This window comes from Sciurus carolinensis, chromosome 14 (genome assembly GCF_902686445.1).
Source record: "Sciurus carolinensis chromosome 14, mSciCar1.2, whole genome shotgun sequence".
Lineage (NCBI taxonomy): Eukaryota > Metazoa > Chordata > Mammalia > Rodentia > Sciuridae > Sciurus > Sciurus carolinensis.
The window spans coordinates 71,135,126-71,160,521 of record NC_062226.1 but is presented as its reverse complement, the minus strand read 5'-3'; the positions used below and the strand labels follow the sequence as shown (position 1 = coordinate 71,160,521).

General features: G+C 38.9%; 1 protein-coding gene across 2 annotated transcripts in view; it reads right to left on the bottom strand.

Annotated features, from left to right (window-relative positions):
- Mamdc2 (MAM domain containing 2) overlaps window positions 1-25,396 on the bottom strand; it is a 152,216-nt gene that overhangs the window by 78,157 nt on the left and 48,663 nt on the right. For both annotated transcript variants that reach the window (XM_047524597.1, XM_047524596.1), the window contains exon 3: window positions 639-910. In XM_047524597.1, coding sequence (XP_047380553.1) covers window positions 639-910 — 272 coding nt within the window. The remainder of the gene's footprint in view (window positions 1-638; window positions 911-25,396) is intronic.

Here is a 25,396-nt window from a genome sequence, read left to right as displayed (position 1 = left end):
TGGGCAGTGAAAGGCAGATGAGGAATGGAGAACGTTTTCATGAAGGCTCTATTGTGTCCTCGGTGACTCATTGAATATCACACTTCATGTCAAGTGTGTCAGATTCCATTCTCCTTCCCTACTCCAGGTTACACCTGACTTCTTAACTCCCTACCTTCCTTTTCCAGCACTTCATACAGAACAATTTTCCTCTTTGAAAAGGAAACAGAACATGACTTGCAAATACCTGTCTTCTTTCAACGTACTTTCTCAGTTTTCCTTTTATTATGGTTAATGTCTTGTTCAAATTTGTAGCAACTTCACCAGTGGCAAGATACCATTAATACATACCACATACAATTTAGAAAGATGAAACAAAATGACAGGAACTAAGAATACTCCCTAAAGCCCACTGCAAAAATCTATTTTTATTGAAGAGATTAGCTTAGACAACATTTAGATTCTTACAGAAGTCTCATTTAAATAGATGGGGGAAAAATCTGGAAAGAAGCTCTTCTAAGGAATAAACAAAATATTAGTTTACATTACTAGTAATCTTCCATGATATAACTAGCCTCAATGGCAGAAGCTTTATAAGATCTCCTGTAGCATAAAGTGTATATCATAAGTCCCACATCTTCCACCTAAACGCCACCCACCTTGAATTTCTTGGAACTGTTTGGCAAATCCAGGCTGGCTATGAGCCAGCTGTCTGAAGGTTCCTTAGCTGACCAAAGCAAGCGGTCAAAGCTCTCATCCTTGAATCTCACGTAGAGGTTCAGCTGGCTGGGATGTGATGGAGACCCTGGAGCTGCAGTTATCTGGTAGACCAAGCGGAGACAGCTCCACTCCTCTGCCTGTAAGTCAGAGCTGAGCAGCACAGCTTTCTCTCCCTGCTTGGCAAAGGAGGTATCCACATAAACATAATGGCCTGGATAGATAAAGGAAGACAGGTGAGGGATCAATCTTCTGTTTTTGACTTGGAAAAAGACACAATCACTGTCCAGCAAATCTGTGGTCAGATAGAGAATGCAGATAGATGCATTTTTGTCAATTTCTAGAAGTGGCCTGATCACAGAAGCTCTGGCCTCTTGGGAAAACAATTAGTCTGGAAACACTGAGGCCACTTTCTCCAAAGACAACACCAGGCTGGATCTTCATAGTCTTTCTAGCCTCTTCCGGGGTATATGCTCTCCATTTTGCCCTGATCCCCTTCACTTCCTATTAACTCCTGAGGTTGAGGCCAAGTGTCTGTTGCCTTTCATGATTTCATACCACATCTACTTATCTCATTACGTTCACCTCCCTGATTTTCATATCCTGTGAGTGTGCAGGCTAAGGGGCATGTTGTATAGAGGAGCAGGAAAAAATGGGTGGAACTTCCAAGACCGGAGTCAAAATAACTTGTTGGACTCAGCCTTCTGCTTCCATAGCACCTTTCACCCCTCATGACTTAATTTGCATTTAACTCAAATTATTATAACTTAATAGATTAATATATATAACTTACTGGATTAATATTATAATGTTTTATTATGTTATTGATATACATATATAAATGTATATATATTCATTAGGAATAAGACTCCCTTTCCTAGATTCTTTCATGACTAAATTTCATAGCTCTGATAACTAGATAAAAAAAATATATGCAAAACATGTAGCAAAGGGCTTGGAAAGCAGTGAACACCCTGGGACTTGCACTCTTCATATCCCTCTCCTCTGTCCCCTCTTCCCTCACCCTTCCTCCTCTTTTCCCTTCTCTTCCTTTCTTCTGTCTTCCTCCCCTTTCCCTGTCCTTCTCCTTTCCCACTTTCTTTCCCTCTCTCTGTTTTGCTTTCCTCCCCTCCTTCTCTTCCTCTGTCCTCCTCGCATTTTTAAGTGATAGCTTTCTGACTGCCCCAGGATATGGAACAGTATTCCTATGAAGAAGGGGAAGATGGGTGTCGAAGCCAAGAACCCGAACTCGCATTTTCCAAACCCTGTCTGGCCACCTGGCTTCCTATTCCAGTGATGGATTGTGGATCTTTGGGGATCCCCTGCCGTTCTGGTCTTTAGACTCTTGTGCTTGCTCAGAGGTTCCCCTATTTGTGGCCAGCATTTACCCGGCTGTTTTCCATCTTGTGGCTGCCCACCTGACCCCTATATGAAACTCTTACCTGAAAGGCCCTGAAATGCCTTCAGCCCCTCCTCCCATGCCTGTTGGCCCAAGTGCCCTTTCCAGTCAGGCTCCCTGCTTCTGTGGCCATATTGACAAGTCAGCAGCAGCTCAGTGAATGATCTGTCTCACAGGCAGGACACAGTTATGGCAGCATCTTCAGGGAGCCTTGCTTGCCAGGCTGAAGGGCCCCTAGAAACCACTAATCTACTTTTTCTATTTGAATTTGTCTATTCTGGAAATTTTATGTAAATAGAATAATACAATATGTGTCCCTTTGTTACTGTTTTCTTTCACTTAGAAAGTTTTCAACATTCATTTATGTCATAGCATATATCAGAATTTCATCCCCACTCCCCACACCTCACCCATGGAACTGAGGATTAAATCCAGGACCTTGTGCACTCTAGGCAAAAGCTCTACCACTGAACTACTTCCCCGGCCCTCAGAATTTCATTTTATTTTTTTAGACTGAAAAACATCCTATTTTTTATATGTCACCATTTATCCATTTGGGTGCTGATAGAATTTGGATTGTTCCATCTTTCAACTACTATGAATAGTAATATCTAGACATAAATTTTAATGGTCTTAGTATTTGCCTTGCTAGGTCATGTGACTTGCTAGGTCACAGAGTATCTCTGCCCTTTGGAGGAACTACTTTCTCAAGCCGTGGCACCACTGACAATCCTCCAGCAATGTTTCAGTGTTCAAAACTCTCCACATGCTCACCCACATGTCCATCTGGTTCTGTCATCATCCTGGTAGATGTAAAGTGATATCTAAACATGCTTTTGATTTGCATTTCTCTCATGACTGATAATGGAGAACATCTGTTATGGACAATTGTATATCTTCTTTGGAGAAAGGTCTATTCAAATCCTTTGTCCATTTTTAGAACTGGGTTGTGTCTGCATTGTTGAGTTATAAGAAATTTTATATATTCTGGACCCTAGATCTTATCTAGTATATGATTTACCACTGGGGATCAAACCCAGGGCCTTGTGCTTGCGAGGCGAGCACTCTACCAACTGAGCTATCTCCCCAGCCCATCACTTTCTTCATGGTGTCCTTTGAAGTACAAAACTTTTTAATCTTGATGAAGTTCAATTTTCTGACTTTATGTTTTCTTTTTTTTACTTTAGGTATAACTAAGAAACTATCCTCTACTTGAAGGTCATGAAGGTTAACACCTATGTTTTTCTTCTAAGCATTTTATAGTTTTAGCTCTTACATTTAGGTCCTTGATCTATTGTGAATTGATTTTTTCCCATTGAATTGTCTTGAACTGAGCACAGATATAGGGTTTATTTCTGAACTCTCACTTCTGCCTATCCCTGTGCTAGTACCATATTGTCTTGTTAACTCTAACTTTATAGCAAGTTTTGAAATTGGGATAAGTGTGATTCCTCATTTCTTTTCAAGATTGTTTTGACTATTTTGGACCCTCTGTCTTTGTGAATTTAAAGATCAGGATGGAAAAAAGTTAAGTTATGATACCACAAAGCTCACTGTTTTTTGCCAATACTCAACTGTTTTCTTGACTACAACTCCTGAGTATTGCCGGCCTTTAGTTAATTTTCAGAGTTCTTTAAGAACTGCCTTCACTATTTTTACCTGGGCTCTTATTGTGTTCATGGGGGAGGATTTTCTGAGGTCCTTACTAAATCAAACTGCTGATCATCACTCTCTTTCCCCATCTTTTTTTTTTTTTTTAAGCAATGAAAATGGAAAACAAATGCTTTGAGGAAGTTAAAGTAAGCACAAATAAATAAGAAAAGGCAACAAATGATTGGAATCACATGGGGATTGGGTGGTTGGTATGACACATGCAGCCAGGGATCTGGGGAGATTTAGTAACCACAGTGTTGGAGACATGAAGTCAGGAGGAGAGAAGGATCCACTTTAGATACTGCTACTTTGGCAATCTCAACTGATTTATGAGACATTTACTGAAAATGATAAAATCTTTAAGGTGTCAGAAAAGGACCATGAAACTCTAAGCAGATTTTTTTAAAAAGACAGCAATTAAAAACAATAGTTAAAACATCTTACTAAAAAGGACAGAATTCACATGCCCCAGGGTATGAATGTGTCTCCTTGTCACGTGCAGGCATCAGAAAACAACAGAAAAATCTTTTCTGTTTCAGTTAAGACAAGACAGGAAGTACTCAGCTGTGAGGTCATGCTTAATTGCTGGCCACATCTATACTGCCACACCCTAATAGCCAACGCACAGTATGACAGGTCCAAGTCCCAGGTCACAGTACCGGGTGGTCAGAGCATGTATCATAGGGACTTGGCACGCCTTGAATTCTACTAGCTAATAAATATACAGTAGCCCCACCTAATCCACAGTTCCACTTGTCATGGTTTCAGTTCCCTGTAGTCAACCACAGTCTGAAAATATGAAAATTCCAGAAATAAACAATTCATAAATTTTAAATTGGATATCCTTCCAACAGTGGTGAAATTTCATGTTGTCCCACTCCATCCCACCAGGACATGAATCATCCCTTTGGACAGCGTATCCATGCTGTATTTCAGTTCACCCACTAGTCACTCAGTAGCTGTCTTGGATATCACAGTGACTCTTGTGGTATCATAGTGCCTGTATTCAGGCAATCCTAGTTTTATTTAATAATAGCCCTCAAATATAAGAGTAGTGATGCTGGCAATTTTATTACAGTATATTGCTAGAATTTTTCTATTCTAGTGTTCATTACTGTCATTAATCTCACCTGTGCCTAATTTATAAATTAAACTTTATCATGAGTATGTATGTATTAGGGAAAACACTATATGTAGGGACTGGTCCTACCTGTGGTTTCAGGCATCCCCTGGGGGTACTGGACCATGTCCCCCATGAATAAAGGGGAATACTGTACTGTCCGCTAGCTATGATAATCCTTATGGGGTGACTTGGGCTGTAGTGCATCCTACCGGAGATTTTCAGTGTATAACCTAGGCTTAAGACTTCATCATGCAAACACTAACTACTTCATCAGTTTCTTTATGTGTAAAGTGGGCATAATAAAGTAATTACATAGTCATTAAATATTTGAAAAATCAAGCAATGTACTAAGGAAAAAAAAAAAAACTACTGAAAACAACCCAACCACTGTCATACACATACGTACATGGCATATAGCTTTCATGTGAAGAGCCACCAAGTGAAATCTATCTCATCTAATTTTCAAAAAAAGTAAATATTTTTACCCAGAAAGGATATTTGGCTGTGTTCTGCATAAAACTGATATAATATGCAGAAAACCATGTATACTATACTCTATACATAATTTAAGGAACTTTCAAGGGCAATTTTGGCAGTAATTTTCACCTTCTGTGATGACTTCAGAATGTAAAACTCAAGAGAGATCTAACTTTATATGTACAGGGTGGTTGTGGGAACTTGATGGAGCATAACATGCTTTGTGAATTAGAATATTAATTGTTAATTATTTCTGTTATCATTAGGGGAAGGAGTCCTTTAGTTCCAGAGATGGAGAAACAGATTTGTTCAGGCAGCAGATCAGCAGCCCATTGTCAATGCTGATGTGAGAACAGCCTTCACTCAGTTCACTCTAGGATCTTTTGATGTTAAAACCTACACTATTGTCCTCTTCAGTATGAGGTCTCTCCTGGCTGCCCATCACTAGCAGCTCCCCTTCTTGCAGCTAAGTGCCCTGGTTTTCACTGAGGATCATCTACAGTGGAATCCAGCACATTTACTGATGGTATGATTCTGGCTGAAATCCCACAACCCATGTCTGATGGAAATACCTGCATCTCTTGTTCAGCTCTTAGCACTCTGCATATCCAAGACAAGGACTCCACCTGCCTTCTTCTTGCCAGCTTCTTCCCCAGGGTTGACATCTAGCCCCTGCACTCAGGGTTGGGTCTTCTCTCCTGATTTCCTGGATGCCTACTCTCTGCCACCCTGGATAGGGTCCTGCCTTTGGAAGATTATGGTGGAGTGGTCAAGTGTGGCTCTCGCCATCAAGATGTTGGTTCAAATTCCAGCCTCACCACTTAGAAACTATGTCACTTAGGACAAGTTGGTTTTATTATCTGAAACTCACTTTCTTCATTGGTAAAATGAGGATTCTAAATTACTGGCTTAGTAGTATTTTAAAGAAGATTGAATAAGGTAAGTAGAGAAGTTAGCACACTGTCAAGCTCTTAATAAATGTTGGCTCTTATATTTCTAAATATGACATCAGCACACTTTCTCTTCTTCTTTTAGTGATTTATTTTTACTTTTTCCTTATTTTTAATTGGTGAGTTCTAATTCTATCTAACAGTGGGATTCATAGTTACATATTCATTCATGTACACGATATAATAATATATAATTTAGCCAACGTAATTCTCCAGTTTTTCCCCTTTCCCCCTTCTCCTCCCTCTACCCTTTCCTCTACTGTTCTGGTCTCCCTTTGATTTTCATGAGACCCTTCCTACCTCTCTTTTCCTTTTGCCTCTAGCTTTCACATATAAGAAAAACATATGACCCTTGACCTTCTGAGTTTGGCTTATTTGGCTCAATACAATGTTCTCAAGTTCCATCCATTTTCTGGCAAATGACATATTTTCATTCTTCCTTATGGCTGAATAAAACTCCATTATGTGTATATACCACATTTTCTTAATCCATTCATCCACTGGTGGACCTCAAGTCTGGTTCCATAGTCTATTGTGAACTGTGCCAGCATGCTCTTTAGATGGTTAGCCCATCTCATATTGGACATCTCTGGACGTTATTTGCTATTTGTTCTACCTGCTGCCATTGCTTTACCCTTCTCATACCACTTTCTGCTACTGTACAGATCTTCTGGCCCTAGACCCATTATCCCTTGCTCTCTAGTGCTTGCTCTCTCCACTGCTATGGGCACATTTTTTTTTTTTTTTTTTTAGATCCCAGCCTCTTCCCGTCTTCCTGTTCCATTTCCCAGCTATGATCTATGTTGTGACAATTCTCTCTGGGATGTACTCGCTGTTCAAAGCAACCTGGACAGTAATGCCTACAAAGCAAAGCATCTAGAAAACATTTATAAAGTTTCTGCTAAGAGCCAGATTGTTATTGTGGAAAGAGAATGCCTCCATGGAAATGTATCCTCAATTATGTATAAGCCATCAACTTACATTTTGCAGATGTCCTGCTTTCTCTGCACATCAAAGACTCTTAAAAAATTAAAAATTCAAATTTGTGATTATGTATAGTTAAATTTCTGGATATGCATAGAAATTGCAAAGAGTGTAGAAATTCTCAAAACTAGTCAAATAAATAGAAAATAAATGGAATAACACTCCTCAAATGTAAAATACACTCTATTAATTGGGATTGTTAATGTGTGATTTTTTTCCTCAGATTCACAATTATTAATAAACCTACTGATTACTTCTAGCAAAACAGTTCAGTTATGAAAATGTCTGAGAAAAATCACAAATACCTATGGCTTTCATAATCTCAACTTCTACTTCAAGTTTTTAATTTTACTATTATCTTATGTCATTTAACAAATTGCTAACTATAAAATTCATTTTAATCATACGAAAATGACCATAGCTTTCATTTCATCTCAAATCCTCTGTTAAGAAAGAAAGATTCAAAGGAAACCACATTCATTTTGCTCCAGACAGATTCTTGACATATATTCTTGTCTCTTATTCCTGTCAAGTGATCCTATGAGGTGGAAATCACCTGTACAAATAAGGAAAAGAAATTCACACACACAAAAATTCACTGGTTCAAGGTCATGGTGAATAAACCAAGATCCAGCTCTAAGTACGTGCTTTTCCCTTGCACCATGATGTCTTCAAATATTTCCTTGTCTGTCTCCTTTATTGATTTATCTTTTCATTATTGCATTCATCTTCCTACAGCAGGAAAACAAGTTTTCTTCCTTTCCTTCCAGAAGGATCCCCAAAGGATGGATGCTTCTATACAGAAGCTCCTTACAAATACCATCCCTGCTGATAACACCACCACCAGATTAACTTTTTTACCACACCACCTCAAATACAAAAGGGTTTCAAACATGACAAGCTTTCTAAAATTAGACCATGTCTTAAAATTGATCTACAGTAGCACATTTCCCCTCCACGCTACAAAAGGATGTTAACAAATCGATGGTGTAACTTAGGATAAGAGGATACAGAATAAGACAATTGCACCTGCTCTTTGGTTGTCAGAGAGATCCCACAGCCTTGGGCTTGGAGGACCACAGTGAATATCCCTGTCAATCATGCTGGGGAATGGGGAGTGGGGCACCATGCAAATGAAGGGTTGTGGAATCATTCAACACAAGGCCGTCGCTGGCATCCAGGGAGCCCTAGTGATCAGCCTAATGCACCAGGCACCATCCAGAATTTCAGCACGTCTTAATAAGCATTAACTACCTTGCCGAATGTAAGGCGCCACGTGCATATCTTATGGGTTATCCATCCCACGAAGGATCTGGATCCTAGCTGCTGGACAGTATGGTACTCCACACTATCCTACCTGGCTCCCAAACACCTCCTGGATTAGAGTTCTCTCCATAAGGTTTTGCAAAGGTATTCCTTCTCAGTGTACATGTTTCAATGACAGTGGCTTCTTTCCCCTCTTGTTGTCCCTGATAATGACACAGACTCAATAGACATCTTTTCCCATTCAATTAAAGTGCATGAAATTTGTAGCTTTGGGTTAGTTCCCACATATAAGAAGATAAATGAAAGTTATAAACTTAAATATAAATCTTCCCAGAAATCAGTGTGCTGAAGATGGTTGATCTGCAGCACAACCTTATAAACTAGTCCGTCTCCTGAAATGTGATGGGTAAAATAATCTGTAATTGAGAAGGAGTGGCCAGTCATTGCTGTCCTATTTTGGTCCCCAGTGGCAAGACACCCCTCCCAGAATGAACCTTTTTCAAGCACAGCAAAGAGGCTCTCATGTGGGGAAACTCAATATAGCTTTGCTTAAGGAAAAAGGAAAGCCTGTATTTAAAGAGCAATGTAAAATTATAATGTACAAATTTCCATGCAAACCCAACACATAGGGTTGCAGATGGGGTAAACCCTTTCTCAGTGTGAAAATTAACTTCTCTGTGTTTCCAATATTTCTGCCTAATGTCCCTTGGCTTGAGAAATTAATTAATCATCAGTCATTATTATACAATTTTTATGTTCAAAATGAAAACAGAAAAATGTCTTCCTTTCCAAGTTCATTTGTTTTTATTTATTTATGGTACTAGGGATTGGACTCAGAACTTTGGCATGCTAGGCAAGTGCTCTATCACTGAACCACATCCCCAACCCTTATATTTTATTCTTTATTTTGAGTCAGGATCTTTCTAACTTGTCAGGCCTCAAACTTGTGATTCTCCTGCCTCAGTGTCTCTAATAGATAAGATTCTATGCATGTGCCAGCATGCCCAACCTCCAAGTTCACTTATAAACAGAAATTTGCTTTTGTTACAACTGAAGCCAGAGTTTTGCCTATGACTGCAGCTCTGTGGAACCATATTCTGTAGAGGCTGGAAGGGACCTTGCTGTGCAATAGTGACAGGAAAAGTTTTTTCTCTAGTGCCATTTATGAGGAAAGGGAAGGAAACGGATGTGGACTCGCTGACTAGAGTGTCACCACTAATTAGCAACGTCTACCTCAGTCCTGGAAGAAGGCCTCGTGGGACACATCATGCCTGGCTTCTTCCTCTAATTGACTCATCAACTTCGCCCACTTGGGAGGTGCCTGGCTTTTGGGGAGTGAGAGTAATGGCCACAGGATGGTTGAGGCACTGTTTATCTTAGAGGTGGTCCTTGTCTATAAAATGACACGGGAGCAGCACTGACCAGGTTAGCTGCCCATGATCTCAAGATGCTATGTTCCTCTGCATTCGTTGATCCTCTAATATTTGCTCTTGTCTTTGACCACATCTTGATCTGTTCTATTATCTGCCTTTGTCTCATAAGAGTTGGCATTTCTCAGTCTGGTTTCTTCACTCTAATGAATCAGCCTCTGATTAGTAACTGCTAATCACCTTGTCCCTTATGCTTCCTAAGGAACCCCGTTTTGATTAGGACTGGCTATGTACTTGCTCAAGAAAATGACATGCCCATGCCCCCTTTGCATTTGAGGGGTGGTAAGTGGTTGGATGGGGATGACTGAGCCAGTAAATCCCCTTTTTTCCTCTCCCTTCCTTCTTCCTCCTCTCTGAAATGTGGATGTGATGGGTGGAGCTGCGGTGGTCATCTTAAGACAAGGAGATGACTAGAGTGACTGACTCATCCTAATGAACTGGGATCTTCCTGATTTTAAAATGGAAAACTCCATGTCTTGGGAGACCCCTGGGTCCTGGGCAAACTGACAGAGTTGGTCACTCTAATAGGCATCCCTGAGAATAGAAGCTGTCACTGTGGGCAGGGTAGAAACACCTGATTATTTTGTGAAGTGTTCTAATCAGACTGGATTTTGTAACTGCACTTTTTATTATGAAAGAAAAAAAAATAAAAGAAATATCAGTTCTAGTCATAATTTGGTTTCTTCTGCTACAGTCATCCCAATTACCTGACTACCTCACTACCCTTGTGACTTGCAGTTTTATTTATACAGTAGTGATTCCCAAGTCTCTCTCTGGCCCGATCCTTGGTTTGCTTCCACACCCACATATCTAACTTTTCCTTGGGCATCTCCACTTGGATAAGCCACAGACACTCTCCTTCCCTCTCCTCCAAACTCTGCTCTTCCTCTGTATTCAAATCCGAGTGAATGGAGCCCCCAACTGACCAGTGACCAACCAAGAAATCTCAGTATCTTCAGTGACTCTTCCAACTCCCTCCTTCTCCAAAATTCTATCAGTCTTGATGGTTTTGTTTCCAGATTTTTCTCAAAGTCATTGGTTCCTCCAAGTTCTCCCACCCCTGCCGTTGAAGCTGTCTTCTGTCTGGATGTTGCAGCTCCTCCCAATGGGTCTGTTTTAATTTTGCCCTTCTCTAACTTGAGTATGTCACTTCCAAGCCTAAAGTACCTGAGGGGTTCCCAGTTTTTAAAGGCCTGCTATTCTGGTATCATAACCACATCCTTTTTGTAGTCTACATGGTAGCCACAGAATTTCTTTTAGTTCCTCTAAGTTAAGGTTCCAGACTTTTGTTGCTTGTAGGCCATTTCATATGCTGGTTTACCTGGGATACACTACCCCTTCTAAGCTCACTCTGTACTTCCTTAAGGTCTTAGCTTAGCAGAGCTACCATGTTTAGTTGTGTATTGCACTTCTACAACTGTATATGGTGATCTTGTTTACATACTGTTTTTCCCAGGTAGCCTTTGCTAACCTATACCTAAAACAAGGCTAGCTGTCTTTTCTAAGTGCTTTTTTTAGTATGTACACTTTAATTTTTATTTGTCTAATACGTATCTGTATTCCTCACTAAGATTTTAAGCCTATAAGAGCACATGTAAGAGCCACTACTTGGCTCTTAGTAGGCACGTACACTACATATTTTTAAATATGAGTAACCTTCTTCCTGATGGTAGGTTTGTTTTATTATTTTTTAATATGAAGAATACTTTAAAATCCTTTTATTATGGAAATCTCTCATTAGGTATGAATTTCATAACGATTACTCAATTTGATGTTATTCTAGGAAACATGATATTTAATGAAAGCTATAACTTCACTGAAAATTCACTGAAATTTTCACATATGCCCCTGCTGCTAATTTGAAACACAAATTCCAACTACATCAAGATACTCACAGGATTGTTCAAATGCACAATTCTTCGCCTTTCTGGAATGCAGAGTTTGTGGGAAGCATTAAAAAACATTTCAGTGTATGATGTTTCCAGATTAAAGAGACCTATAGTTTTATCAGCTTCCAATTTCAAGGAGTTCCAAAATGCAGAGATCAGCAATACAGGGATATGTGACAAGGTCAGCATTGCTGAGCTGTCTTGAATGCCGTTTTGGTTCCCCCTGACAACAGGAAAATCATTCTCCTCTGGTGGCTAACTCTGCAAAAGCAGACTTAAGAAAGATCCCAAAGCTTTATGCTTGGCAGAAGGAAGACAAATGCCAGCCGCTGTCTCCAGTGTAAACAATCAACATGTGGAACCACCACCCAGATGTCTGCTCTGCCCTTTCGTTTAGGATCTCGAAGGGTGTAGCTTTCAACCCTGCTGACCTCAGTGGCGGTTTTAGAAGAGAAGTTTACCTTAGCAACTACCAACAGGAAGCCAAGCGACAAAACCACAATGAAAGGTCATGGGGCATGTGGAAAGGGAGCTTCACTTTACACAGCGTTTAGCAAAGTATGAAAATCCAAGGGCGGACTGCACAGCCTGGCAGGGTTCGACCCCTTGGACGTCAGTTCTCAGAGCACATTTTCCATCATGTGACTTTCCAGGTGTGGGGGGGGATATTCCTTGGAAACAGAAGTGTCCCTCTATTTGAAATTTTAAAAAATGTAGATGGTGCAGGTATTAGTGGATGATGGGTAACCGGATTCACTCTAGAAAGTCCCCCAAGTGCACCTGGAGGGGAAAAAGCATTTGCTTTCCATGGAAAATGTGTTCATTCTTAGGAGACTCTGGCTCTCTGCTGCGGATAACAGCATGGAGGACAGCACAAGCGAACGCTTTTGCTCAGTGCACGATACAAAGCATTGGTGACAAGTGGGAAGAGTTGGGTTCATTTCAAACTGGAAGAAAAGAGCAGTGCCCATGAAAATGTTACCACCATAAAGACAAATAAATAAATCTGAACACACACACACATATATGCATACGTGCAGACACATTGATATGCATAGTTACAAGTATATTTACTTTGCACTCTCTTCCTTTAAATTCTGTTTTATGCCCATTATAAAGGATTAAAGCAAACAGGAACAGGAATATCCTATTTTAAAAATATAGCTGCAGAGGGCAACACATTTCATCCTGTGCTGCATAGAGGCTCAGACTTCAGTAGATTAGAAAGAAGAGTTTAGATAAAAATAAACACTTTAATATCTATAAAATGAGCATTCTGATCTAGATTAGTGACTTTAAGACTTGTTTTTCCAATATACAGAGGTCCATCTATTAACAGAGCAAAGGAGAGTGGCTGTGGTTGCCAAATTGGCTAAATAGTTTTATATGGTCATTGGTTGTCCAAGGCTCTTTTGTTATAAAGTCTGTTCCCTCCCAAGCAAACTCTCTTACAGGGGCCGCCCCTGGAGCTTGGCTGAACCTGGGTAGGACTTGAAACCTCTACCTTGACAGCCTTCGGTTTTCCAAAGCACAGCAGTCTAATACCATGTCCTTCCCCTGGTTGCTGATCCTTTTGTTTGTCTTGCTCCATGTGGTAGGTTGCTGGATTTAGGACGTGAATTCACTCTCTCCATGGCTACGTAAATTCTTACTTGTAAAACAGTCTTCATTGAATTCATTGTAAAACAGCCAACATGTTCTACACTCCTAATTCAGCAGTTTTGATCCTTGGATGCTCATTGGCATCATGGAAGGAGTCCTTGGTCTGCAGCATAGCCTAGCACCTCCCCAGAGAGTCTAAAGTCATGCAGGCTTAGGAAACCCTCTTCTTATCTGTTTTCTTTCCTCCTTTGGTTCTTATACAGCTGAACCTCAGCTGACCTCACGTTCAGTGATGGAAGGGTCTGTGTCTCTTTTACTCACCCATTTATCTCCAATGCATGGAACACGATAGGTGTTCAATAAACACATGCTAAGTGAATAAAGCAGTCGATCCAGTCAATCATTCACCTGAGATAAAATGATTGCAAATAAGGCCTACAAGATTTAAGTCCAGGAGCAATGAACACTAAAAATGAAGTTCCTGACATATTTTATATTTTTATGCTATGTTCTGTATTTTTAGGAACACTCCTTAAATATAAAATAAATGTGTGCCTGTGTGCTTAAGACTTACAAGAAATCACAGTAAAGTTGGAAGAAAATAAGGTAGCAGGTTTCAGTAAATGGTTTGCTATGGAGACCAGGGTTTTGATGACAATTGCAAGTGATACCAGTTGTGCTTATTCCTTATAATTCTAGAGCATTTGACTATTCACAAAGTACTGGGGCTTATTTAAGCCTCATGACAACCCCATGTCAAAGTTGGACAGTTACTGACGTTCATTTCACAGATTAGGAAAGCCTGGTTCAGGCAACGAATACTGCCTGATGAGTAGCCAGGTTCCAGATCCCGTGCAGGCTGACCAATTACACCATTAAAAATACTTAAGTATGTTCCAAATATTGCACAGGACAAACTTACACCAAAAAAATTATTTGTTGCTTATTTGTAACTCAGACATAACAAGGCATCCTGCAACCCTAGGTTCCAAACCAATGCTTTTCCTGTGAAAAGAGTTTATGATTTGAGGGTCACTGTGGATCCTCCCAGATTAAATGGGCCAAGACTGTGGCTCCTTCTTCCTCTTCTTTCTAACCCTTTGTTAGGCCTCCGGATGTATGTTTTACACTGGTATAGAAACCAGTCAAATGGAGGCAAGGAAAGGGGTGGTAAAGAATAACCCAAATGATGTCTCTCAGGGCTTCAGAGTCATACTCCATGTGGACTTGCTGGTTTATTTAATTACTTTTTTAAAAAATAAGTGATACAAAATGGTGCATAATCTGAACATATAAGATAGTTAAGGTGTTATGTTTTGGATCTGGACTGTCTCCCAAAGGCTCCTGTGTTGAAGGCTTGGTCCCCAAGGCAGCAGTGTTCAGAGTGGATTAATCCTTTGATAGTTGCAAAATTTGATGGCATTATTGAGAGGTGGTAGAAACTGTAGAAAGTGGGGCCTAGTTAGAGGAACCTGGTCACCAGGGGGCTGTCCTTAAAGGGTATATCATGTCTCAGGCCTTGCTTTCTCTTTCTTTCTCTCTCTTTTGCTCTTGACCTCTACTTCCTGGTTGCCATGAGGTAAACCAACTTTGCTCTGCTGTGCCCTTCTGCCATGATGTTCTGCCTTATCTCAAGCCCAGAGCAGTAGAGTCTCTTAACTATAGACAGAAGCCTTAGAAACCATGAGCCAAAGTAAATCTTCCCTCCTTTGAGTTGTTTTCCTTAGGTATTTACCATAGTTATGAAAAGCTAACTAACACACAAGGTAAGCCTCTCATCCTGAGATTCTGGTACATTCTTCCAGAGATATTTTATTCATATACAAATACACACAAAATTTATACTTAGGTATAGCCTTCTAATTTTTGTATAAATGGTTAACACACTATTCTATGTCATGCCTGAATATACCTTAGAGATTGTTAAATATATTATCTAAAACTGCCTCATGTTTTTAAATTATTGCATAGCTTTCCATTGGATAGCAGTACCATCATGTAATTAATTAGTGCCCTAGTGATAAACTTTTCCTCCAGGATTTAGCTATTAAAAGCAATATGGTGATAAATCTTGTACCTACAACTAAGTAAAGTTTTCAGAATATATATGTAGATGTGGAATAAAATCCTAGAAGGGAATTACTGAGTTAAAGGAAATATGCACTTGTACTTGGGTTAAATACTATCAAATTCTCCTTCCTGTAGTCGGAACAACGTCTTTTCCCAACAGCAATATAGGGGCCCACTTCCCCATCACATTAATTCAGTGTGTGCCACAGAGGTTTTTGATGTTGTGCATCTGATAGATAAAAAAGGATAACCCACTATAGTTTAGAATATGAATTTCTCTCATTATGAGCAAAATGGAACATCTTTTTACATGTTGAAAAGCCACTGATACTTCCTTTGTGTGCTATCCTTGACCCATTTTCCCACTGGGTTGTTAGTATTTCATTATTGATTTAGAGAAATTCTTTATGTTTAGCCCAATATTTGTCATATGTCCTGTAATGTTCCTCAGTTCATCATTTGTCCTTAGATTAATGATTTTTTAATGATTTTAGAGTCTAATTATTTTTGAAAGCACATTATATTTTTATCAGCATAAACACATTCAGGTCAAGAAAAGGTTCGTTTTCAATAGCACACATGACTAACACCATAACTGAAATAGCTGCTACTTATGGAAGGGCTTATTGTGGTTCAAGTTATATGTCAATCATTTAAATCCTCTTTAAGGCATCACAGTGGTCCTATGAGAAGGTACAACTAAGTCATTGAACCGGCAATTCCTACAATTTATTCAGGACCTAGTGATAACCTAAAATAAATTACCAAAATACATGGAACTTGTCTTTGGTGTTTTCCCAACTTTCCAGTCAACCTCCTTTATTCACCACAGCATTTCTTCCCTCCTGTCTTCCCTCTCTTCCTCTCACTTTTACCCTCTTCCCCACATAACCTGTATACACTCTAAAGAAGAGCCTGCTAATAGTTCTCCAGCATTTCCTGCCAGCTTTAGCTATTCCCCACTAGACTGTAAACGGACTGATAACCCCAAACTTGCAAAGTACAAAGGCAATAATTTAAGATGCAAAATATTCAAATATGTATTCAATTAAAACTATGATAATGAGTTGTATGCTGAGGGGCAGGGGACACTTGTAGAATTGGTCCAAGTAGGAGATCTCCACTCTGCCTGCTCATGGGTCAGTCCTATCTAGACTGTGGAGAGCATTGGAAGGACCCTCTGAAATCAGAAGCAACGGGAATTTTAGGGAGAATCCTTCTAGAATCAGGAATCAGATCTTAACCTGGTTTTACCTCTGCTGGCCATGAATTCTGGGGTGACAAAGTTGTTGAAGGAAATAATACAGGTTTTAGAATCATGTAGTTCTTACTATAAATAACAATTCAACCATTAGTACTTGATTTCAGGAAAATTAATAAGCTTCTATAGCTATAAAATGGGGATCATAATATGGACCTCATATGGATGTTGGTGAAAATTTAATATGATGTCAGGAAAGTACCTTGTATAGTGCCTGGTGTAGTTTTGGCTCTGAACAAAGCAGTCTCAGAATTCATATCTACCAAATCATTATAATACTATTCTATAAAAACAAATCTTATTGAAGTCATTAACATACATATGAATTTCTCCAAATTCTATCATTCATGTATTACTTTGAAGTTTTGCCATAACTGTATACCAAGTATTAACATTACTTAATGTTTTCCTCTATACTCATCTTTGAAAAATGTGATATTCATATACATTTTATCTAGTTCTTTAGCAATATTATTCATGAAACTGACATTCAGGGACTGGTGTTGTGGCTCAGTGGTAGTGTGCTTACCTAGCATATGTGAGGCACTGAGTTTGATTCTCAGCACCATATATAAATAAATGAATAAGATAAAGGTCTATCAATGCCTAAAAATATTTAGAAACAAGAAACTTATGTTCATCACTTTCATATATTAGGAAATACATACATAATTATCAAAACAGAAAAATGTGGCTACATGCTGCCTAAAATAATCTCATGAACTACCATAGCATGCATACTACACTTTGGGAAATAGTAATTTATGTGAAAGCTAGTTATTACTTTATTTTCAAGCTTTCCTTTTCTTTTTTTTTTAATTGTAAACAAATGGGATACATGTTGTTTCTCTGTTTGTACATGGAGTCAAGGCATACCATTTGTATAATCATAAATTTACATAGGGCAATGATGTTTGATTCATTCTGTTATTTTTTCCCTTCCCCCCACTCCTCCCACCGCTCTTTTCCCTGTATACCGTCCTTCCTTCCTCCATTCTTACCACCCTCCTTAACCCTAACCCTAAACCTAACCCTAACCCTAATGCTAACCCCTCCCACCCCCCATTATATGTCCTCATCCGCTTAACAGCAAGATCATTTGTCCTTTAGTTTTTTGAGATTGGCTTATCTCACTTAGCATGATATTCTCCAATTTCATCCATTTGCCTGCAAATGCCATAATTTTATCATTCTTTATGGCAGAGTAATATTCTATTATATATATATGTCACAGTTTCTTTATCCATTCACAATTGAAGGACAACTAGGTTGGTTCCACAATCTGGCTATGGTGAATTGAACAGCAATGAACATTGATGTGGCTGTATCTCTGTAGTATGCTGATTTTAAGTCCTTTGGGTATAGGCCAAGGAGTGGGATAGCTGGGTCAAATGGTGGGTCCATTCCAAGCTTTCTGAGGAATCTCCATACTGCTTTTCAGAGTGGCTGCACTAATTTGCAACCCCACCAGCAATGTATGAGTGTACCTTTTTCCCCACATCCTCGCCAACACCTATTGTTGCTTGTTTTCTTGATAATTGCCATTCTAATTGGGGTGAGATGGAATCTTAGGGTAGTTTTGATTTGCATTTCTCTTATTACTAGAGATGTTGAACATTGTTTCATATATCTGTTGATTGCTTGTAGATCTTCTTCTGTGAAGTGTTTGTTCATTTCCTTAGCCCATTTGTTGATTGGATTATTTGTATTCTTGGTGTAGAGTTTTTTGAGTTCTTTATAGATTCTGGAAATTAGTGCTCTATCTGAAGTTTGAGTGGCAAAGATATTCTCCCACTCTGTAGGCTCTCTCTTCACATTACTGAGAGTTTCCTTTGCTGAGAGAAAGCTTTTTAGTTTGAATCTATCCCAGTTGTTGATTCTTGCTTTTATTTCTTGTGCTATGGGAGTCCTGTTAAGGAAGTCTGATCCTAAGCCAACAAGTTGAAGATTTGGACCTACATTTTCTTTTATAAGATGCAAGGTCTCTTGTCTGATTCCGAGGTCCTTGATCCATTTTGAGTTGAGTTTTGTGCAAGGTGAGAGATAGGGGTTTAATTTCATTCTGTTGCATATGGTTTTCCAGTTTTCCCAGTACCATTTGTTGAAGAGGCTATCTTTTCTCCATTGCATATTTTTGGCCCCTTTGTCTAGTATGAGAAAATTATATTTATTTGGGTTTGTGTCCATGTCCTCTATTCTGTACCATTGGTCTACCTGTCTATTTTGGTACCAATACCATGCCGTTTTTGTTACTATTGCTTTGTAGTAGAGTTGAAGATCTGGTATTGCAATACCCCCTGTTTCATTCTTCCTGCTAAGGATTGCTTTAGCTATTCTGGGTTTCTTATTCTTCCAGATGAATTTCATGATTGCTTGCTCTATTTCTGTAAGGTACATCATTGGGATTTTAATTGGAATTGCATTGAATCTGTATAGCACTTTAGGTATATGGCCATTTTGACAATATTAATTCTGCCTATCCAAGAACATGGGAGATCTTTCCATCTTCTAAGGTTTTCTTTAATTTCTTTCTTTAGTGTTCTGTAGTTCTCATTGTAGAGGTCTTTCACCTCTTTTGTGAGATTGATTCCCAAGTATTTCATTTTTTTGATGCTATTGTGAATGGGGTAGTTTTCCTAACTTCTCTTTCTGAAGATTCATCACTTATGTATAAAAATGCATTGGATTTATGAGCATTGATCTTGTAAACTGCTACTTCACTGAATTCACTTTTGAGTTCTAAAAGTTTTCTGGTGGAATTTCCAGGTTCCTCTAAATATATAATCATGTCATCAGTGAACAGGGATAGTTTGAGTTCTTCTTTTCCAATTTATAGGGGGCTGGGGAGATAGCTCAGCTGGTAGAGTGCTTGCCTCGAAAGCACAAGGCCCTGAGTTCGATCCCCAGTACCGCAAAAAAAAAAAAAAAAAAAAGACCAGCTCTCCAATTTATATCCCTTCAATTTCTTTGGTTTGTCTAATTGCTCTGGCTAGAGTTTCAAGGACGATGTTGAATAGAAGTGGTGAAAGAGGGCATCCCTGCCTTGTTCCAGTTTTTAGGGGGAATGCTTTCAGTTTTTCACCATTTAGAATGATATTAGCCATGGGCTTAGCGTAGATGGCCTTTACAATGTTAAGGAATGTTCCCACTATCCCAATTTTTTCTAGTGTTTTGAGCATGAAGGGATGCTGTATTTTATCAAATGTTTTTTCTGCATCTATTGAAATAATCATGTGATTCTTAACTTTACGTCTGTTGATATGGTGAATGACATTTATTGATTTCCAGATGTTGAACCAACCTTGCATCCCTGGGATAAAACCCACTTGATCGTGGTGCACTATCTTTTTAATATATATTTGTATGCGATTTGCTAAAATTTTGTTGAGAATTTTTGCGTCAATGTTCATTAAGGATGTTGGTCTGAAATTTTCTTTCCTTGATGTGTCTCTGTCTGGTTTAGGTATCAGGGTGATATTGGCTTCATAGAATGAGTTTGGGACGGTTTCCTCCTCTTCTATTTCATGGAATACTTTGAGGAGTATTGGAATGAGCTCTTCTTTAAAGGTTTTGTAGAACTTGGCTGAGAACCCATCTGGTCCCGAACTTTTCTTTGTTGGTAGGCTTTTGATGACCTCTTCTATTTCATTGCTTGAAATTGATTTATTTAAGTTGTGTATATCCTCCTTGTTCAGTTTAGGTAATTCATATGTCTCTAGAAACTTGTTGATGTCTTCGAGGTTTTCTCTTTTGTTGAAATATAGATTTTCAAAATAGTTTCTAATTATGTTTTGTATTTCACTCGTGTCTGTTGTGATATTTCCTTGTTCATTCTGAATTTTAGTAATTTGAGTTTTCTCCCTTTCTCTTTGTTCGTATGGCTAAGGGTTTATCAATTTTGTTTATTTTTTCAAAGAACCAACTATTTATTTTGTTAATTTTTCCGATTGTTTCTTTTGTTTCAATTTCGTTGATTTCAGCTCTGATTTTAACTATTTCCTGTCTTCTACTACTTTTGGTGTTGGTCTGCTCTTCTTTTTCTAGGGCTTTGAGCTATAGTGTTAAGTCGTTTATTTGTTGATTTCTACTTCTTTTGTTGAATGCGCCCCATGAAATAAATCTTCCTCTAAGTACTGCTTTCATAGTGTCCCAGAGATTTTGATATGATGTGTCTTTGTTCTCGTTTACTTCTAAGAATTTTTTTATTTCCCTCCTGATGTCTTCTGTTATCCCTTCATTATATAATAGTGTATTATTTAATCTCCAGGTATTGGAGAAGTTTCTGTTTTTTATTCTGTCATTTATTTCTAATTTCAACCCATTATGATCTGATAGAATACAAGGTGGTATCTCTATCTTCTTGTATTTGCTAACAGTAGCTTTGTGGCATAAAATATGGTCTATTTTAGAGAAGGATCCATGTGCTGCTGAGAAGAAAGTGTATTCGTTCTTTGTTGGACGGTTTATTCTATATATGTCCGTTAAGTCTAAATTGTTGATTGTGTCAAGCTTTCCTTTTCAAGACCTGGAAGCACTTGGAAGCCAGAGCTAAGAGATACGAAGAGAAGGAGATTGCAGTGGGTAGCATTTTTAAATGCCTACCCAGACATCTCTGAATATTTCATTTACATCAGATGATAAAGTCCCTCTTCTGTTTAGGCCAGTTTGAACTAGAGAACTTCTACATGGGGAAAAATCAATACAGAAGTCTGAGCAATGCATGATGTTCTGGTTTCAAACACAAGGAAACACAGAAAGGTAAAGAGAGGTGGTCATGAAGTAGGGAGTGGAAGGTACTCAGGAGAGAAGTTTCCAGGTTCATCTTTGCCCCACTTAGCTGTGTGGCCTTTAACAGTGAGTTAACTTCTCCAAGCCTCAGATTCTCCATCCACAAAGTAAAGACTTGGACAATCAGTAGTTCTCAGAACTGTGGAGTCATGAAGGACCTTAGGCAATGAGACAGTAATGAGACCCAGGTTCCCAAACTTCCATTCTGTGGGACAAGCTCTCCTCTTATCTATACCATATTTCTGACTCTGTTATAAGGGTTTGGTGAAAGAATGGGCCATGCAGTTAAAATGGATTGACTGACCATTCCAGTGTTGATTACACTGAAGTCTAAATTGAGACAAGATTCAGCTGAGGTCCAAGAAGAATGTGGTGCCTAGTTAATATTTTCTACTCTATGTTAGAAGTTGGTCAGAAGCCAAGGTCAAGAACTCAATCCCTGGAGGGCTTATTAGTTTTCCACAAGCAAATTTGTTAATGATTGTGACCCGTGTCCCTAATCTTGAGAGTTGTCTTAGAGATGTGGGTCACTGCTTACCCAAGGGGCTGGGGAAAGGAATGTGGATGATTCCACATAGTCCTTAGCTCTGCTTTAAATGCCAATACAAACACCACTAGCATTGCTCAGGGCCAGCAACCTCCTCACAGCTAGAAAACAGGGTGGTGTGCTTGGAGGTTTGTTTTTCCTTCTAAAGACAGTGTGATCATAGTAAAAGAAGCTGAGAAAACAAAGAGCACTTGTTGATCATCGGCTATACCACACCTGATGTGTATTCACAGTGCTCTAAAAGAGATACAACATGTACTTGTAGTGAAAATTAGATGACAGCTATCAGATGGAGCAAATTTTGCATTGTACATAAATTCGATGTTCCAAATCTTTTAAAAAATATATCTTAAAAAATAAATTTCAGCACCAGTTGCAGAATGTATCATCCACTACCATACTCAAGACAATTTTCTTTCCTTTATTTCAGTGAAAAAATTACAAATGGGCCTGAGGCTTGTATAGCAAATAAATGTTCTAAGAATACTGATCTTGCCAACAGTAGCTGAATACTTAATTTTCTTTAACAAACATGTTGAAAGATAATAAAATAATTATGGCAACTATTTTACTTTTTTCATTCTAATCTTCGTATATCTAGAAATTTTCTCACTAGAGAACTATTTTTTCAAGAGTATAGAAATCAGGCAATTCATATTAACACGAAAATTAAAGCATCTTATATCTGAGAATTTCTCTTGTTGTTGAACGGCTAACAGTTTGCTGACATGTAATAAGAATACATAAAACCTAGAGTGATCAGTTGTAGGAGAAGGGCAACAGTCTGACTAGGCAGTCAAGACAAGAGGCTAGTGAAGGGTTAGTTGAGGGTAAGTTATGAATGCGTCAGAACGTATCTTGGGATTTGGATGCAAGTAGTATCCTGGGAAGTTCCAAACTGGGAAACACACATGGTTTCAGGATTAGACCAAGACGAAGGGCAAAACTCAAGATAGGCGAAATATATGTCAATGCCCAGACAAAAGATTCAGATTTACCAGATGACGGGGAGTTTCAGACAGCACCTTGGATAGCTCCCTGAGCATGAGGTGCTTTCAGAAAGCCGAGACCCTAGGAAATGCAGGATCTCGTGCTCTGAGGCCCAGGTATCAGGGTGGGCACCATGCTTTGATGGAATGAAATTGTTCCTAGGAGCCTACAAAAACCAGTGGCAATGTTCCATTTCAGGGTTGACACAAAACTCTAGAAATGGCATTACGCTCCTGGGTAAAATGCTCCTTAGTGATGGTGGTAGTGGAGGAACAGACTCCTGTCCCCCCAAACTTTTAGATATTTTGTTTTTCAGGAGCCTTATCCTACTTATTTGATAATATGAGCTCATTGTAGGACCAGTATTGTCACGAATGACAAGAGGTTCTGCAGTTTTACTGTGTTAATGTTGACCTTTGATTTCTTTCTGTCCTTTCTGGGTACTTATATTTGTAGACTAGAAGAAAGATTCTGAAAACTACGTATTTATTAGATGCAATAAAGTTCTATGTTAAAACAAGTTTAATTTTCAATACTACTACTTCATACAAAGTTCATGATTAAGAATATCCCTGAGCATGACTGTCATTTAGGCATGTGTTGCCAGACTTCTCCTCCCTCTGAACTTGTGCTATTTCCAGTGGAGAAAAGTTGTCTTCAGGTGATTTCTCACCAGGAGAGCCTAAAGTCTTTGGAGTTCAGTGACTTATTATTTGTCTCAAAGATCTTTGGATATATTTTACTTATGATATCAGTGGATCATAAAGAAAATTGGAAAACCAAACTCATTCCCAATGACTTTCTCACTGAATTGAAAACATGAGGTTTACATTATTAACCAAGTGAGTAGAACATTTATACAGAATTAACCCAAGACAGGAATCAGGCAGAAAGGAGAAGAAACATGTTGTAAGTGGAGTGAAGGTAGGGTATGGGGTGAGCTGGGTACAGAGACAAGAACGACTGGGGGCACCTGTCTGGTGTGTGACTATGTAGAGCCCAAGGACATGATGATACCTGAGTTCATTCATTCAACAGCATATTTTAAGCATCTACTCTGAACGAAGTACTCTTCCAGGCCCTGGAGATATAGCTATAAACAAAACAGATGCTTATAGCATTATGTACTCTTTTCCAACAATCTTAGTTCACCTTGAGTAAGAGTTGCCTGGGACAATAGCCAAGATACAACATAAGAGAGTGGCAAAATAGGAGGTGGGGATGTCAAATATAGCAGGGGGGATATGAAAGACTTGGGTATGAGATTAGGGGTGTGAGTACCCCACTTCACAAAAACCAACCTCAAGTATTAAAATGAAAAGTTCCAGAGACAGGAAGAGTATTCCAGTGGTATTTGAGGTGAAGTAGGACTGGGGTGACATCTGTGATACCTAGCTGGGTTTCTTTGAGACTGGAAAATATTAACATTAGAGAAGATTTGAGAAATCACCATGTCCCACTCCTTCCCTCAACAGTTTTTAAGTATTTTACCTAATTAGTGGGAAAATGGAAGCATGCTCATTTTTACTGGAATGAAAGTAAGATGTTTCTCTGTGTGACTTTCACATTTTAATTGTGTCTGGCTAAAGAATTTCCTTGATAATAACAGCTAATTGAACCATATTAATAAATAAGAACTTGAGGCAATGCAGGACAAGCATTCTGGTTTTTTCCCTGGGTCTCTGATAGGCTGGCCTTTGCCTTGTGATAAGGAGGATAAGAAAGAGGACACATAGTGTAAGGATGGAAAGAGAAATGCAGCCAAGGGGATGGAATGCAAGGCCTAGCTGCAGCTGGCTGCTCCTCTCGGTGAGAACTATCATCCTTGTCTTCAGCAACAACTCCCTTCTGGCCTGTGACTGTGACCATCCTTTAATAGAATAGACTGTCATAAGTGATTGATCAGAAAGGACTGCTTTGACTCAGGAGACTATTACATCTATGCAATAAAGTTTTCACTGAACTATGAAGTCCTTTTATTCCTTTGACTACAGAATGAGCAATACTTGTTTAAAAAGCTGAAAACAGTACTACTTTCAAAAAATTCAACTCAATACAAATATAACTTTACAAAACTAAAATTAGAAAATCCCATAGATTTACACTTTTGTTGTTGTTTTGTACAAGAGATGGAACCCAGTGGTGCTCAACCACCGAGCCACATTCCCGGCCCTTTTGTACTTTTTATTTAGAAATGGGGTCTGGAGGGTTGCTTAGGGCCTTGCTAAATTGCTGAGGGTGGCTTTGAATTTTTGATCCTCCTGCTTCAGG